Source organism: Mesoplodon mirus (assembly GCF_964341445.2).
Source record: "Mesoplodon mirus genome assembly, chromosome: 16".
NCBI lineage: Eukaryota > Metazoa > Chordata > Mammalia > Artiodactyla > Ziphiidae > Mesoplodon > Mesoplodon mirus.
The window spans coordinates 21435423-21454505 of record NC_138992.1 but is presented as its reverse complement, the minus strand read 5'-3'; the positions used below and the strand labels follow the sequence as shown (position 1 = coordinate 21454505).

The 19083-nt window shown below is 37.6% G+C and overlaps 1 protein-coding gene across 1 annotated transcript in view; it reads right to left on the bottom strand.

Annotated features, from left to right (window-relative positions):
- The window catches only part of EIF3H (eukaryotic translation initiation factor 3 subunit H), an 87941-nt gene extending 72097 nt beyond the window's left edge, over positions 1-15844 (bottom strand). The window contains exon 1 of the mRNA XM_082600824.1: positions 15672-15844. Coding sequence (XP_082456950.1) covers positions 15672-15803 — 132 coding nt within the window. The 5' untranslated portion in view covers positions 15804-15844. The remainder of the gene's footprint in view (positions 1-15671) is intronic.
- Positions 15845-19083: the final 3239 nt, after the last annotated feature.

The following is a 19083-nucleotide window of genomic DNA, read 5'->3' as shown; positions in this document are numbered from 1 at the left end:
TGAGATCTGACTTCTGACACCAAGGTACACTTAATTACTTACTTCACAGTAACCGAGTAACTTTAGGCTCCAAATATGTTTTTCATAACAAGACTGAAACAGAATGCAGTGGCGACAGCTCTGGAAGAAGTCTCTGTAACTAGGTTGTAGACGCAGGGTTTCTGCATGGAGTAAGAAAAGTTCAGTGAAAGATTTACAGGGACCTGCAGCAAAAAGACTGAGGGAATGGTACGGGTGGTCACATTTTTTGTGCCCCGATAAGAAGTAGCATGACCAGCAAACTGCCACTGACTGTAAGAATGCGATTCAGCTCTTTAGTAGCACTATCCTCACAAGCCACAAGATGGGAACGTTCCACCACACATGTCCTGTTTCAGTCATGCTTACTAGCCTTTCATTTTTCTCTCCCTCCAACCAATCATATGCTTCTGTCCATAAAACAGTGCTGACATACTTTTAATTAATCCTGTTTATTGATGTCATGCTACCTGTTCTTACTCTTAAAAGCAAGATACGTGAAAAACTTAATAGCTCCCCAAAACAAAAACATACTCCTCAATTATATTTTGTTTATAAGCATCACAAATGTTCTTAGCTTATCAAAATGACCTGGGGAGCTTTTTTAAATAAATGAAGAGAGGTCTTCACCCTGGCTACATATGACAGCCATCAGTATTTTTAAAATACTGATGCCTGAAACCCAATCCCTAAAAATCAGAGTTAGTTAACCTGGGTTGGGGTTCCTACACTGGTTTTTTGGGTTTGGGGTTTTGTGGGTTTTTGTTTTTTTGCTTTTTGGTTTCTATTTTTGTTTTTAGATTCTCCAGGTGATTCTAACATCCTACTTCATTCTAACTTTTAATGAGGTAGTATGGACCAGCCTTCCTTTTTTGTTCTGTTTTTTGTTGGTTTTTTTTTTTAATGAGGTGGGTTTTTTTCTTTTTGTTTTTTTGGCTGTGTTGGGTCTTCGTTGCTGTGTGCAGGCTTTCTCTAGTTGCGGTGAGCAGAGGCTACTCTTTATTGCGGTGCGCGGGCTTCTCACTGTGGTGGCTTCTCTTGTCACGGAGCACGGGCTCTAGGCGCACGGGCTCAGTAGTTGTGGCATACGGGCTCAGTGGTTGTGGTACATGGGCTTGGTTGCTCCGCGGCATGTGCGACCTTCCCAGACCAGGGCTTGAACCCGTGTCCCCTGCACTGGCAGGCGGATTCTCAACCACTGCGCCAACAGGGAAGTCCTTTTGTTCTGTTGTAATTTCTCAGGTGATTGCAATGCACTCAACTGGTTAAACCACAAGTTTTCTTTCCTGTTTTAAGACTCCCTGTGTTGCTAAAAAGTGAGTACACTGAGAAATACAAACCCAGGAATGAACCTTTTATTTATAAAAGCATAAAGAGAAACTCAAACCCTACTTCAAAGGATCCTTACAATAAAAAAATGAGAAGATAGGTAATGTGAGCAGTTCATTTGAGAAGTATTCACATGTCTATAGCAGAGTAAAACTTACTTTTTATAGCTTGACCCCATATTTATGACTACTTATGAACTAGTGCCGACCAGGTTCCTTTTCCTATAAATTAGCAGGTAAATGAAGATTCTTCTACAAATTATGCCTTACGGGACAGAAACAAACTGGCCAGCAGAATCTGAAATTACCAAATTCTTCTACACCTCCCTAACACTGTCATATTCTGAGTCTAAATGCTTATTAACCTCCTTGACATGCCCTGCACAGTAAGTACTGTTCCTGGAATAGGTCAGCAGTCTCTAGAACCATCTCCTAGCTTTCTGAAGTTCGCATGTTCTCAGGATGGGCAAACCTTGCCAAAGAATCCCAACTTGCAAGACAGTAAACAGACTTCCTGTCTGCTGAAAGTACCCTAGAGGAACCATTTTTTCCTACTATTGTTTACTATTCAGTGAAGACAATTTGAAAATGCAAAGCAGACTATTTCTAATCTCCAATGAACAAAATACTATTTAAGTGTCTGACATTAAAAAAAAAAAAAAAATGAAAACCTAACTTTGCCCAAAAGGCTAAAAGCAACAAAGAATTTAACTTCCAAGACAGAAAGTATTCTCAATACTATAGGATAAAATATAAATAATAATCTAAAATATCCAAATAAATTAGTTATACCAGAAGTCAATCAACCTAAACTTTGAGTTAATTAATAAGCATGATGGGTTAAATCTTCCATCCTTCCTGGAAAGGAACACTTAGCAGAATCTCTAATCAAAAGCACATCAGAAACTTTCAGTTCCATACCAGGGAACAATTTAAATCTGACCAAAATAAAGATTATGCTTTCTGATGAACTGGAGTAATTTCCTATCAAATATGATGTCTACAAAGACCCGTTACTACAGAAAAACTTGGAAGCCCTGCATAGAATCACCAGAATTCTGTTATTTTCAGCTTCTTTCATTCACTCATTAATCCATTCACCCAGATATTTGCTGAGTGACTTCTACAGGCCAGTTATAGCAATGCCAGGCCCTGTGAATATGAAACTAAATCAAATACATAAGGCCTTTACTTTCGTGGGGCTTATATTTTAGAACATCAGTTCTCACATATTTTGATCAAAGGGCCCTTTTAACACTCTTAAAAACTACTGTGGACCTCAAAGAACTTTTATATTGACATTTACATATGAAAATTCAAACCAAAAATGTTCAAAATACCTTATTCACTTAAAACAATAAATGCATCACAAACTAACTTAAATTACATTTTTATGTAAAATAACTACTTTCCGAAACAAAAAACTTAACCAGGATACAAAAATGACATTGTTTCACATTTCTGTAAAACATTTACCTTTTCAAAAATAAATTTTAACCAGGATAGGAGAATGACACTGTTTTACAGTTTTGTAAATCCTATTAATGTCTAGTTTAATAAAAGACAACTGGATTCTCCTATCTGCTTCTGCATTCAGTCTTTTACATAACACATCATGTAGCATCTGAAAACCTCCATTAAACACTCATGAAATAATGAGAGTAAAAGTGACAAATAATGTTTATAGTTATTATTACGAAAATAGTTTAGATCTCGGACACCCTCTAAAAGAGTGTTGGGGATTCTCAGTTTAAGAACCACTATTCTAGAATGACAATTAAGAAAATTAACGTGCTTATACATTGTTAAAAGCACTATGAAGAAAATAGAGAAATGTGCTGTTAGCTAGGTTGATCTGGAAAAGGCCTCTCTCTGAGATGACCCCTGAGCAGAGAGCTGAAGAACAAGCAGCCAGCCCTACGAAGAGCTGGGTGAAGTGAATATTTGCCAACTATGGGCTTTAAACACTAGTTCAAAAAAATACTAATATTTGCTTTTCATAAAATATACAAGTTGTATCTTAAGGGAACAAAAAGGCCTAAAGAGGGATGAACAGTAGGGTGGGAGTAGTACACTTTCATGTTTTTACCAAAAGCTCTGGTATATAAATAATAAACCCGATCTCCTAGCAGACTCAGTTACATCCTAAGATACTACTACATAATTCAAAACTAACAATTTCATATCATTTTTGTTGATGAGTTGTGAAACAATATATTAATAAAATCCTTTCAGGAAAGGTTTGCCATGGCTTTTATAATCAGCAGTATTTCTAATACCACTGTCAAGGTTAATCTTTACCTGGTAAAGATACATCTACGAAGTTACCACCCAAAATTCTTCTAATCAAGGTAGCAACTCTAATGAAGTTCAAAGTTAAAAAGTAATTTAAGAACTGAATCTGGAACTTTCTGGCCTTGCAATATACGAATACGAAGTACCTCAACCCCCTCTACTCCTGTGTGCATGCAGAAATGATGAATAAGCTGCATTTCTGAAAAGCTTAACTCGACAGTCAACCAAGCTAGAAGAGAAAACTCACAGACCAGAGCATTAACCCTGTGAGTTAACACAGCAGTATCCAAAGTTACATCAGACCTAGATACAATCCCCAAGGGCAAGGAACTGCGCTGCAGCCCAATCTCTGTCCTGGGCCAGCAGATGGGGTCTTGACTTGTTTGACTCAAGGAAGTGGAAACTAAGACCTTTCCAAAAAGCTAGAGCTCCATGAAAATTGTTGGTGGAAAGATAGAAAACAGTAATTGCAGTATCGTATAGTTAAATATAAACTTACTACATGATCCAAATCCCTACTCCTCAGAATTTACCCAAGAAGAATAAAAACATATTCACACAAATATATGTTCACAAATGTTCACAGTAGCACTATTCATAATAGACAAAACCTGGAAGCAACCCAAAAGTCTACCAAACACAGGTGGATAAAAAACTGCAATAGGCTATCCATTCTATGGAATACTACTCAGCACTAAAAAGGAACAAAGTGGGCTTCCCTGGTGTCACAGTGGCTGAGAGTCTGCCTGCCAATGCAGGGGACACGGGTTTGTGCCCCGGTCCGGGAGGATCCCACATGCCGCAGAGCGGCTGGGCCCGTGAGCCATGGCTGCTGAGCCTGCGCTGTCCGGAGCCTATGCTCCGCAACGGGAGAGGCCGCAGCAGTGAGAGGCCCGCATACCGCCAAAAAAAAAAAAAAAAAAAAAAAGGAACAAAGTATCAATACAACAACAGGGAATCTCAAAAACATTATACTGAGTGAAAGAAGTCAACAAAATGCTATGTATTATATGACTTCCTTTACATGGAATTCTAGAAAAGGCAAAACCACAGCTGATAAGCCGTTGCCTTGGGGCCAAGGTGAGGGGGAGGATACTGAGGGCAGAAGGTCACAAATAATTGTATAATTGCGGTTCCCATTATATAATTATTTACAACTACTAAAGTTCATCAAACTGTACATTTAAAATGAGTGGGTTTTATTGTATATAAATAACACCTTAACTTTAAAAAACTGTATGTACTTTTTAAATGTCTATATGATGAAGAAACAATTCATATGTACCCACTCCAAATTTTATCCCCAATTTCAGAGTTCAAAGATCCCCTGAAATGCTATGAGGCCCAAGGAACTAGATTAAGAGCCACTGCTATATTCTGACATTATTTATATTTTATATGTGTATATATAAACTCAAGTTTAAAATAACTCAAGTTTATAATAAGCCTAAGTAATCAAAAATAAATCAAAATAAATCAAAAATAAATCTGTATTATTTTAGAAGTCCGAGTATAACATTCAGAATTTTTCTTTTAAAGTATTTTAGAATTTAATGAGATTAATTAGGTAATTAATATACAGTTTGTTACCTAGAAAAATCTGTTTATGTAAAACTACTTCACCAGAAATTGGATGTTTACATGTTTACAAACACACACATACACACACCCCCAAAAAAAGACATGGCTAAAAAATATCCACACTACCCAAAATTCTACATTAACAAGTATACTTCTCCAAGTCCATAAACCCTAAAAGCAAACATTCAAACCTGAAGGTCACAAATGAACTAAGAACCTCTTAAAATCAAATGTAATATTTTGTGTCTACATACTTAAGGGCACTTTCTTGGAAAAAAGGTCCATGGCATTTGCCAGATTCCCAGAGGCCCATGACAAAGGGTTAGAAAGAGTTTTAAAAAGTAGTAAAAAAATGTATTATATACGTGCAGTTATGTATTTATGTTTGTATGAACAAGAATGGTGTGGAAGGACATACCTTTTCTTCTATGAATCTTTGTATTATAAGCATGTATTTGTTTTTAATTCAAAAAACATCAAATAGGGCCTCTCTGGTGGCACAGTGGTTGAGAGTCCGCCTGCCGATGCAGGGGACACGGGTTCGTGCCCCCGTCCAGGAAGATCCCACATGCCGCGGAGCGGCTAGGCCCGTGAGCCATGGCCGCTGAGCCTGCGCTTCCGGAGTCTGTGCTCCGCAACGGGAGAGGCCACAACAGTGAGAGGCCCGCGTAATGCAAAAAAAAAAAAAAAAAAAATCAAATAAAGAAAAAATTAAGGGAAATGATTTTAAAATACAGCAATCACTGCAATTTACTGTATGGCGTTGCACAAAGAAGAGCAAACTAATTTGATTTCCTTTTTTGACAGTGCTCCTGAGTTGACAGAATGGTGTGGACATAATATATCTTGATTTTAGCATGTTCTTTCGGGTACATTAAAAAGAAAATATGGACTGAATGAAGCATGGTTAAGTGGCTCTGAAAGGAAAAGAAAAAGAAAAAATCCACACACTATAAGCCTGAGCACCTGCTGACTTTAAATTCTAATGTCTTGTTGATACGGTTACTCTTCAACTCAATTCACAGATGTCGCTGCACACATACAAAAATTACCAGAAAATATGCATATGTACACACCATCAAGGTGAAAGAGGTAACTTCCAGATACATAGACTGGTTTTCAACAAGCAGAGAGATCTGTTTAAGAGAAGCCTAACCTAAGCCAATTATAAATCAGCAAAATATCAATTCAAACTTTGTGCAAACTTATGGCAATAAATCTTCACCGGGAAAAGCAGCAGGTTTCCCACTGTCTCTGTACTACACATAAAAAGGATCTGTTGAAAGCCCAGTTTAAATGATTTGGGACCTAAGTAGTTCCAAACTGTTAGAACTATACCATCTATCATTTTTAACCTTCTTTTATAAAGCTGAGCTCATAAGGACTGCTCGGAGGTTGCAACCTGTACTGTGCACCTAGGGTAAACAAACACTGAATCTATTTGTTCATCTTGTTAGAATTCACAGATAAGAAATGCTGACATTATTTAAATGTTTTACCATTAAACCGGATAATAAAAAAAGTAAAAGTAGTGGTATTTAGTGATCACAATATTATTTTAGGTAGGTTCTACTAAATATTATTAGTTATAGGAAGTGGCTTTCCTCTGGTTATAGGAAGATGCTATTATCTAAAATAGGCATATAAATCATTTATAACAGCGCTTCTCAAACTACAAGCAGCAAAGAACTCATTTTCCTCCCGTCCACCACAGACCAGTATTTTAGTCAAAGAAAAAAAATTACTTACTAGAAAGTGAAAACATATTTTTAAAGACATAGAGAATACAAGCTCAGGGGTCACAAGCTTGGCTACAAAGCAATATTAAACTGCTGTCAAAGTTTCTAAAGACTCAGTCTGAATCCCGTGCTTGTCTCAGGCAGACCAGTAACAGTTCACACTTAATCAGCACTGGTTTATAGAACCTGTAACGTTAGGCAGGTACAGTTCTCTCCCAACTCCAGGAGCGGAACGTTGAGAGTTTATAATCAAACACTTCCTAATTTATGTCACTGATAACGAAGTCTCTCAAAATGTAACATTATCTCAATAGATGTGGACTCTCAACTGTGTAGCTACCAAACCCATAGCTTCCCCCCAACCCCCGCTTGCTACAGGAGAGGACAGGCACTTGCTGGGCTCAGACCACTATTCTCTTAGTTTTGATTCTATTCTGAACTCTGTATGTTTAAGAAGGGTAAAAACAAACTCATTTCAGCAGCACAACTCCACTTTGAATCGCATGCTCTGTAAGACAGAGGTAAGACAGTAAATCATTTATCAAGTGAGTGACCCCAGCTGAAGCCCCAAACATGCAAACCTTGATTTGCTGTCTTCCATTTGTTGTCTAGTACACAGTAACTCTAGAATTAATCTTTATTTTTGTGGAAAAAAATTAATGTTCAAGTGAGAGAGAAAACTTCAGTAAAAGCTTAAAATTAATTCTTACAAGTACACACAAATGTGAACCTCTGGTCTGTACAAACAGGAAAACCATATAGCATAGTTCAGTCTGGGCACTAGAATTCAAAATTAAGCTCGAGCGCCAGCTCCGTGGCCTTAAGGTTACCTTACCACCTATCTCCTGTGGAGATAAATCAGTCAGTACCTATTCTCACAGCATAGTTACAAGGATTAAAAAATAACCCACCCAAACTACCTATCACACTGCGCCTAGTAAAGCCTCAATAACCGTTAGCGACTATTACAACTACTATTTTACAAAAAATATTTTACCTAATCTCTTTCATTCATCCATCCATCTATCTATCCCACAAATATTTAGTGAGTTACTAGAATATGCCAGATACCCTCATGGCACTTACCCCTGTCTCCTCAGAATGTTCAGAGTCTATTCCTCAGAGATTTTTTTCAGTCTTATAAGATATAAATATGACTTATTAAAAATCAGCCACTTAATGCCAAATTTCCATTTTTGTTTAGACTTACCAGGCATCTGTACCTAGAGCTATCTCTTATAACAACCAATACCACAGGGTTTTAGGACAGGACTTTTTAATCTGCATTAAAAAGTCAAGAGTGTGAGTAAACTGATTAATTGATTTATTCAAAATATTGTGTATATGTGTATGGATGGACGGATGTAAGTTTCCTTAAAACATCATTATCCTTGCTAAAAATAAAGACTAGATCCACTACAAGAGTTTCTTAAGTCTGAAATAAAAAGGTAAAGCCCAAACTGCACCAGTTGCTAGCCAGACAGAAGAGGTCAGACAGGATGCATGATTCCTAGCTGGCTTTATTCCAGTTTTGTAGATTCTGGGAAGTAAGGTCCACAGCCTGAATTTCTCACATCCATCACCGTCAAAGAACAGCTATTACTGTAGAAGAATTTTAGTCTCAAAGAAACTGTAATGCCACAGAATCTCCCCTTAGCATATTCTGTAAAGTCAATATCTAGACTTTCATTTAATTCTGGCTTCTCTCACTGACTGATCTGTGAACTTGGCAGTTTTCTTATTTGGTTAAGCCTGGATCATTTTTTCTAACACTGAACAAAGAAGGTAGTGACTGCCAAAATGTAAATTCAAAAAACAGAAAGCAGCATTAGTCTTAAATTTAACACATTTTATGGCTCAAGTGGGATGGGGTTCCATTTCATAACTGGCTGAGTCAAATAATAAATAGGATTTAAATCACTGCTGTTAAGTTTTGATGTGAAAGAAATTCAAGTAACTTCAATAAGGAAAAAAAAAAAGATATTTTGCTCCTGACACATATGGGATTAGTTACAATGTTCCAATACACTTAACCAATATCGCTTCTATAATATTGCAGTTGAAAGACTGTATTTCATAATAATTCTCTTGGATCTAATGCTCATTGATGGTCCACAGATTTAAAGTTAAATCAACTATTAATTGTTGGGGAAAGGTGAAGAAGGACAACGCAGCCTCAAGAAATTCAACAGAACAGCTCTGCCCTCATCATAAAAATAAGTCATCACAAAGTACAATGATGCAATCAAACACACAAATGTGTAATTTCAATTAAATGTTAACTGAGAAGGATATTTAACTTAGAATATTAAATTTTTACTTTACCAATTCAATATACATAACCAATAAGCAAATTTTCCCACATATAGCTAGAAGATAATTTTCCTAAAGTAAAAGGCTTAGCTGGAACAAAATTCATTTCCCCTCTCACACAAAACAAACAAAATTTCAAAGCTGTTATGAACTGTCTGCTTCCCAACACAGTTTAAGTTTATTATATTCAGGAGCATGAACCACTACTTAATTAGAAGGCCTTAAGGTGATTTTTAGGTGCTTCGATTACAGTTTGTTTCTGCTTCCTTAACAGGAGGCAATACTTGCCAAAATAGGTCCAGAAGGAAACATTCAAAAAGAGTAACTGTGACTGCCCCTGAGAAGAGGGTGGTTGAAGATAGGAATGGAAGTGACAGTTTCTTTTCACTACCTACTCTTTTTTGCGTTTTGATTTGTGTACCATGTGTACCCAGAGAAATGGCTGTGTTTAATTAAACAGGTTTAATAAATTAAAAGCACTTCAACTTTCCAGCATAAAAAGTATACCACAATAATCCCAGGGGGAGGTGATTATTCATCTTCTTTATCCTCAAGAGGTCCTTCAGAACAAAACTGAAGGTTATGCATTTCTGTACAAAATCTAAAATGGGTTTTCTTCTACCCAAAAGAAAAAGATGTTGGTTTTGTTTTAAAGGCTACCCTTAAACCAAACTTGAAAACAGTGTATCTACAAGCTCTCATTTGGAAGCTATAAACAAAAGGTAAAGAGGATCTTAAAAGTCAGGCTGTAAAGTTTGATTTTATTTTGCGTAATGAGGATTTTTCCAAGGAGTTTCTGCATTCTAGGACCACAGCTACTAAGTAAGTAACTTTAAGAGAATCCAAGGGAAACCCTAAGGAACAATCAAAGATAATACCAGAAGGCTGGGTGACTTGCGCAGATCTGTGAGTGTTATCACTATCAGACAAGAAATATTTACTGAATTGATGAACCACTGCAACAAGCATACTAACATGCATACTTAATTTTAAAAATAAAGACTAAGATTTTTAGAAACCATAACTTTCAGGTGGCAATGGTGTCAAGAAACAGCACTCTATACTCTGTAAGTGGGAAAGCACACTGAACTATACAACTATTCTGGAGAGCAGTTTGGCAACATGCTTAATATGCTTAAAAATGTGCACAACCACCTTTAACCCATTAACTTCAACTATAGATATTTATTAAAGCGTTGAAGAAACGCTAGAAAAGAAAATTCCAAACTCTTAATAGTGTATCCACCCTCAAGTTATGAGCGTATAAACTAATTTCCTTTGTGGTTTTTATATTTCTCCAAATTTTTCTTACTATGAATTATTATACCATTTTTTGTTTTCTAAAACATCCAATTTTAGCACATTACTGCTATCCCACAGATAAACAAACATTTGCTACTTATATCAAATGAAACTAGTTGGGGACAGGGATAGAAGGTAAAGGTATTGAGAAAAAAAATGTTTCATATCATCAAGATACAATGGATACCTGTGGCATTTAGGTACTATTTGGGAGGAAAACAAATCCTTAAAATTTTATGCCAAAATACAGTTGATATGCAGACTCAAAGAGTAAAAAAGTTTTATATTTTGAGTAAGTTAATCCTGAGTTACCACTATTTTGCTAAATCCATTTTTTTTTCCTTGTATGCTTGGGCTTGGTACCAACATCAATAAAATTCCAGAATACGGCTCTGGTATATACCAGTACGCACTTCAGCCCTTCGGTTTTGATGAAACAAGTACAGTTTGTCATCAAATAGATGGATATGTAAATTATACTATACTTTGCTATCAAGTCTCATCTTTACAGGAGATAACCATTTTATAGAACAATCTTCTATAAACAGTAGTTTGCAGGGGGAAAAGATAAAGCTATTTTCTCTTTCAGTGTATTTTCCCATATCCTGCCAAATGAAATAATATCCAAGTACCATAATTTAAATATTTTACAAAAACAAAATTATGAACTAATTTCCCAGAGAAAAGCAAATGCAACCAAGTTTTCATGTAGTGCTGAAATCAGGAACTTTTATCTAAAAAACTATCTAAAGGAGACCTGGTAAAGTAAAAGTGAGAGTATCTGACCACAAAAATAAGAACTAGCAAACACCGTCTTCAAAGCCTAATGATTTATAGAGGTTTTTCTCCCCAAAAACATCAGCGTTAAAGGCCCAGAAAAAGGTTGCCAAGGCTTAAAATATCTGGATAAACTTATGAAATCCTGGATAATAAGATCAGAACTTCTAATTATACAGGAGCTAGTTGAAGCCAAAGGTGACAAGAAAGCAAAAGACAAAAAGCCAGCAGTCTGATGTAAAAGACTTTCTGTGCCCACACCTTTTAATGTCGAAGCAGGCGTGTGGGAAGTGATATATGCCATTTTATCTAGACTGCAACAACTACAGTTTAAATTTCTCATTATATTCCGTTTACTTGGTCAGGCATCCAGTTTGGAATCCCACTGTAACTAATACCAACTATTAAAATCAATCCCAGCTACTAAAACTGTTACGGACAATGATTAAACATCAGTAGGAAATTTTATATGTTAAGCTTTTATTTATTACAGTAGGAAGACCATACCTTATCCTCACATTAAAGCAGAAGAAAGTAAGGTCCAGAAATGCTACTTATTAAATCACCTCCATGTGAAATACCACATATGCTAAGCTCCTTCAATCATCCCCACAAAGCTACAAGGAACAACACAATGTAGCTCATCACTGATGGTGTATATGCCATAAACACAGGAAGCAAGCACTGTCATGAAGTTTTTTTAAAAAGGGAAATGGATTTCAACAAGCTTTCTCGCCTTAAGGGAAAGGAACTATGTCCAGGATGTCTGCAGGGTTATCCAAACCTTGGAAGCAACTTGAGATGAAAAAGTCAGATGGACTTAGGTTTGCCTACCTAAGGCAGGTAAACTACCTTACTTACGGATACCTACTAGTACTCCCCCTGACTCTCCTTAATATACAGTAAACCTTTCATTAACAGCATATGATTACACGCCAAGATGAGCAACACAAGCTGTCACCACAAAAAGTTCAGAGAAAGGAAGAGATCGATGTGGCCCAGAGCAGTACTACTCAAACATTAATATGCTATAAATTACCTGAAACAGTAGATCAGGAAAAATTCTGAAATACTATATTTCTGCATTTCTAACAAGCTACCAGGCGAGGCCAATTCTGCTTGTCTTGCCGGTCTTTGGATCATACTTTGAGTATCAAAAGTATAATGTACATAAGAAAGGTAAGATTCAGCCTGGTTTGGGGGGAACAAGGTGGGTTTTACATGAAAAGTCCAATAGGAAGAATTAGCTTGATCTTCTCTAGGAACAATGAGACCACTTGACTACAATGAAGACTCACTCATCCGTTCTACAAGGATATACTGAGCACTGACTCTGCACAATGTACAACAAAAGACACACTGACAAGCCTACTGAAATGCACAATTAAGATTATTGAGAGATATCATTTCACACAACGAAAACAAGCCATCTAACAGTCCATTAACATTTAGATGAGGAAAATTATGTTCTAGTCATACAATGAAACGCTATATAGTAATGAAAATGAATGAATTATAGCTCCTCACGCTAGAACAGAATAATCTCAAAATCATGGTATGAGATACGCATACATATGATTCAAGACACAGGCGAACATATACTATGATTTAATTAATATTTCATTTTTTATTAATATAAACAGAACTAAACAAATTGGGAATACTCTGTGGGGTGAAGCTATAGAGAAAACTAAGAAATCACTGAAACAAAGCTCACAGGAGTGATTATAGGTTTCGAAGAAGGGATGGGAGAAAGGGATGAAACAGGGGAAGGGGCTTCAAAGATACTCATAATGTTGTTCTATTTCTCAAGTTAAATGCCAGGTAAGTGGATGTTTACTTTGTGATTATTTAAATTATGTACTACAGACACTATTTTGCATGTATAATATATCTTGATTTTTTTTTTTACAGTTCTTTGATAATGTTATCAATGACCTTTTTAAAAACTAAGTCAGGGACTTGGTGATAGCAGATTCTAGTAGCAGTTGAGTTAAAAAAAGAATGGAAGACCACGAATATAGACAAATTCTTTAACCAGTGACTTCAAGGAAAAGAGTGGGGACTAAGAATGAACACAAAGTACTAAGTAAAAAGAGACAGGGCTCAACATTTTAATATGGGAAAGTCTGACAATGGTCACATGGTCAAGAGAAAGGTAACATTAAAGATACAGAAAAAATTGATGAAACAGGACTAAAGCTTAGAAAGGAAAGGCTCAAGAAAAAAAGAAGAAAAATTGGCCTTGGCCATTACCAAGACACTGGAAACAAATGTGATTAAACATGAGGCTAACCAAATTAGTCCTGTGTGGCTGGAATGAACCGTTCCTACGTAGAAGCTTGGAAATAGTAGCAAATAAATGTGAACACAAAAGCAAGGACAACATCTTGGTGGGCCTTGAATTCATTGCAAAGTCACTAAAAACATTTCAAGGGACCTCCCTGGCAGTCCAGTGGTTAAGACTCTGAGCTCCCACTGCAGGGGGCACAGGTTCAATCCCTGGTGGGGGGAACTAAGATCCCACATGCTGTGCAATGCGGCCAGGAGGGAAAAAAAAAACCATTTCAAGAGGAAAGTTAACAAGGTCTGAACGTTCACATTAAGTGAATGTTTTAATAAAAGTATGCAGGCTAAGAAATCAAGTCAAGATGCCATTAAAATAATCTTTATAAAAGAAGATATCGGGACATGAAACAGGAGCAGTACAAAATTCATCAGTTTATCCTATCTATGTCAATTAACCTGTTCCGTTTTGGGAACAGAACAGGTGAAAAACCATAATCCCTGCCAGCCCTCAGTAGCTTACATTCTAGTGAGGGAGACAAACAAGAAAGCAAACAAGACAATTACAGGCAGTAGAAAATACTACGAAGGAAATAAAGGTGATGTATGAAGAGTGATGGGGATGGGGCTATTTTTTACCGGGTTGTTAGGCAAGGCCTTTCTTGAGATGCTGACATTTAAGCCAATACCTAAAGGCTCAAAAGAAGCCACGGAGAAGGAAAAATATTTGAGAGAGTATTTCAGGCCGAGAAAACAAAACTCTGAAAGCTCACTGTGACTGAAGCCTAGAAGAAAGTATGAGGTGAGTCTGAAGAAAGAGACAAGAGTAGCAGGACCCTGAAGTCTGTATAAGAAGTCTGTATTTTATTGTAAGTGGATGTGGTTGGTGGCATAGAGATGAGAAGCAGATGAATTTGATATATTTTGAAGGTGAAACAAACAGAATTTGCTGAGGGATTGTATGCTGAGGGTAAAAAAAAAAAGAACATGCATACATGAATCCCTAGGTTTTGACTTTTTCAAACGGAGAGATAGTAGTTCCATTTATTAAGATGGGAGAGACTGAGGTAAGATTAATGAGTGGGAGAGTCAATAATTTTATTTTGGACACGTTAAATTTGAAGTACCTATGAGATATCCAAACAGTGATAGCAAGTAGGCAGCTGGATATATAAGAGTGGCATTCAAGAACCAAGTCTGGCAAGAAATATAAATCTAGGAGTTATCAAAGTACAAATATTTAAAGCTTTGAAAAGGGGCCTTAAAGAAAGTCTACCACTGTAACTTCTACAAATAATACCAGTAGCAGCTAAAATTAAATGGTAACACGTTTTACCATTTAATTTACCAAGCACAAAGAGATTAAGTAACATGCCCAATGTCATTCAGCTAATTGTAGAGCTAGATTCCAACCCAAGCAGTCTGACTCCAGAGTTGTGCTTTCATCTACTTTGTCAAGCAGAGACCAGGTGGAAGGAAGCCTAAACCCAAATCCTGAGGCACTCCAATGTTCACAGATAGGGAAAGCAAAAGCCAACATACAAGATATTTATTCCAATTACGCGGTTTCAGGTAAGCGCTGAACAACAGGCTCAAAAGTGGCTACAAAGTAAATCTCCACTTGTGAAGTTACAGATGTCAGATGCCAGCAGGGAAGCAATAAAGTTTACTCTCCCCTTCCAAAAGCCCTAGAGTCCTAGATCCTTCTCGACACCTCCGTCACCTACTTGTCTCCCAGAAGAGTCATTCTCCAAATAACCTCTCCCAAGCATCTCAAAACAAGACCCCAAGAATCTGTCACACACACACCCTAGCCTAGGTCCCCTTTCTCAGCCCTCACCTCCCCCATTAGATGGCAGAGAAGGCGGCCGCGTCTCCCGAGCAGAAAATGAAGATAAAGAAAGGTTTTAGGGAAAAACCTTGGCCCAGCCTCAGCAAGCCCAGAGGGGAGGCTGCCAGGAAGCACGTCTGGCGGAACCGGGCTGGGAACTGAGCTCCCCACGTGGGCCTGGGGAGACGGAACCCCACTCACCAAGCCATCTATCTGCACTTGCTTCACGGCTGAATCTCCGGACCCCCCTTTGCCTTTGCCTTTCGCTGCAGCGCCGGTGGTGGAGCTGGAAGAAGTGGCAGCAGAGCCGGTGCCTTCTTTGCGGGACGCCATCTTTCCAGCCGGACAGGAAAAGAGAGAAACGTGAGTAACCGGAAGCGGAAGTACAAGCTTCACGTGACGTCAGACGCAGCTGGCGTTCGAGAGGCGGAGCTCTTAGGAAAGGCCGGGGGAGGCCCCGCCTCCTTTCTCGCTTCCAGTCACCTTAGGCAATGGAATCCTCTGCACAGTCGCGTTGTTCGTCATCGGCTTACAGAAAGCTTTAAGAAAGGAAAAAATGGACTTTTAAAAATGTTTTGCACTTTATGTTTAGTCGGTCTCCACTAGGCAGTTGATCATAACTGCATTATAGCTCGCATTTATGTAGCGTCCCATTCGTAAAAAATGCTTTCACTTCTAATTTTTTAAATTAATCCCCATTTCCAATCTTGGAAACTATGAAGAGCTGTACAAACTCCCATGTTAGGAAATTGAGACGTGATTTGTCTAACGTCATTCTGTTAACTAGTGGTGAGCCATATTGCAGTTTGTTTAAAATTTCTTTGCAATTTTTGTCCTTTTAAATATCCCACTAAGATTTTCCAGTCATGTATGCTAAACACACTACATGGGTTCTTGTAATCTGAACAAAGACAGTGTATGTGGGCCCTCTGCATGAAATAGCCCAGAGCCAAAAGGTACAAATACAGAGAGAGAAAGAGAGAGAGCGAGAATGAAGTAGAATTTTAAACAGGAAATCAATATGATCACCCTAACTAGAAAGGGTCTAGAAGGAATGACATTCCTTCACTTGGATTCCTAGTTTCCTTCCTATCTCACTGACTGATCCTTTCTTCTCAGTCACCATTGCTGATTTCTTTACCCTTCCCTAATTTTAAAATTAAATTTTATTTTAATTAAATTAATTTAACTTAAGAACAGCAGCAGTGTTCAGTCCTTGTACATCTTCATTCCCTTATCTTTACTCCCTATCTCAAGGCTCATCATGCAGTGCTGATGATTCCCAAATTTATATTTCCCCAGACCTCTCCACTGAACTCCACACCAGCATATCCATCTGTCTATTCAACATCTCCACTTAAATGTCCCACAAGCACCTCCAACTTAACCTTTCAAAAATTGAGCTCCAAATACCACCTCCCCTCGAAAACAATGTTCTTCCCACAGTCTTCCCCCTGTCATTTGATGACAGTGTTATTCTTCTAGTTGATAAGAACAAAGCCCTTGGGGCCATCTTTGACTCCTCTGTTTCCTTCACACCCTACCCCTGCTTCATTGGAAACTTCTGTAGGCTCCACATTAAAAATGTATTCAAAATCCAGACTTCTTTTGGGAAGATGAAGTAGAAATATTTTTTCCTATTCCTCCCTATAAGTACAACAAAATCCCAGGCTATTATATAATAAAAGAAACATAAGACTCTGCAAGGCGAAGAGAAGGAGAAAGACTGGTTAGGGACATGGGGACCCAAGGAGCAACACAGTGGTGATTTCCCAGTTTCTATTTGCCGCATATATCCCAGACTTGGAGCTGAAGTCCAGTCACCTGAAAATATCAACAGGCACAGATTTAAAAACTCCAACAAAAGTCTGTTCTCTGCACACTGCCAGTAGAGACCATGTGGGGAGCTTGAACTTTCACCCCCACCAGACTGTATGTAATAAGGCACCCACTCCATCCCCCAATGGAGTGATGTCAAAGAAGGCCTAGTGGAGACTAAGGATTTCACCACAGCTGGTAATGAAGCCACCCACTCCTAATGCCAGTGAAGGAAACAAGAAGAGCAGTAATGAAGCATTTCTACCCCTCCCATCCAGGAGATATAAGTTCACGTGTAGTGGGAGCTGGAACTCCCATCCTCCAGCAATAACAAGGAACTAGTCCTACCCCCAAGGGAATCAATGGAGGCTGAACGTGAAACTTCTATCTGTACCCTCCTAAGGCAGTGATAAGAAGGACTCCCTCCTCTTTCCATTGCCAGAGCTGTGTCAGAGGAAACCAGCTAAAACATATGTCTCAAGATCCAGTGTTCTGCACAAATAACAAATGTTGGCGAGAATGTGGAAAAAAGGGAACCCACATACACTGTTGGTGGGAATGTAAATTGGTGCAGCCACTGTGGAAAACAGTATGAAGACTTCTCAAAAAACTAAAAGTAGAGCTACCATATGACACAGCAATTCCACTCCTGGGTATATACCCAAAAAAAACAGAAACACTAATTCGAAAAGATACATGCAACCCAATGTCCATAGCAGCATTATTTACAACTGCCAAGATATGGAAGCAGACTAAGTGTCCAAGAACAGATGAATGGATAGAGAAGAGTGGTATGTATGTATAATGGAGTACTACTTGGCCATAAAAACGAGTGAAATTTTGCCATTTGCAGCAAAATGGATGGACTTGGAGGGCAAGTGGTTACCAGTGTGGAGAGGGAAGGGGAAAGGAGCAATAGGGGTGCGGGAGTTAGAGGTACAAACTATTAGTTATTAAATAAGCTACAAAGATATATTGTACAACATGGGGAATATAGCTAATATTTTATAATACTATATATGGAGTATAGCCTTTAAAAATTGTGAATCACTATATACCTGTAACCTATATAATATTGTACAGCAACTATACTTCAACTTTTTTTAAAGTTTAAGAAATAAAAAAAGAAGATCCAGAGTTCTGTAACAAAATACCCAAAAGTCTATGTCTCAATTTTAAAAAAATCACTCATCATCACATCAAGAACCAGGAAGATCTCAAACTGAATGAAAAGAGACAAATAGATGCCAGCACTGGAATTACAGAGATGTTAGAATTGTCCAACAAGGATTTTAAAGCAGTCATCATATAATGTTTCAACAAACAATTATGAACACACTTGAAACAAATGAAAAGAGTGTCAGAAAAGAAATTCAAAGTCTCAGCCAAGATATAAAAGATATAAATAAGAATGAAACATAAATTTAGAACTTAAAAAATACAATAACCAAAAATAAAAAAACTCAATGGATGGGCTTAACAGCAGAAAAGAAAGGACAATGGAAAAAAATCGGAGGACTGGAGATAGAATGATAAAAATCACCCACTCTGTACATAAATTAACAGAATATAAAATGGTACAGGCACTGTGAGAAAAAGTAGAGCAGATCCTCAAAAATTTATCATAGAATTACCAATTTCACTTCTAGGAATATACCCAAAAGTATTGAAAGCAAGGACTCAGACAGATATTTGTACACCAGTGTCATAGCAGCATTATTCATAATAGCCAAAAGGTGGAAGCAACTCAAATGTTCTTCAGCAGATGAATGAATAAATAAAATGTGGTATTTAC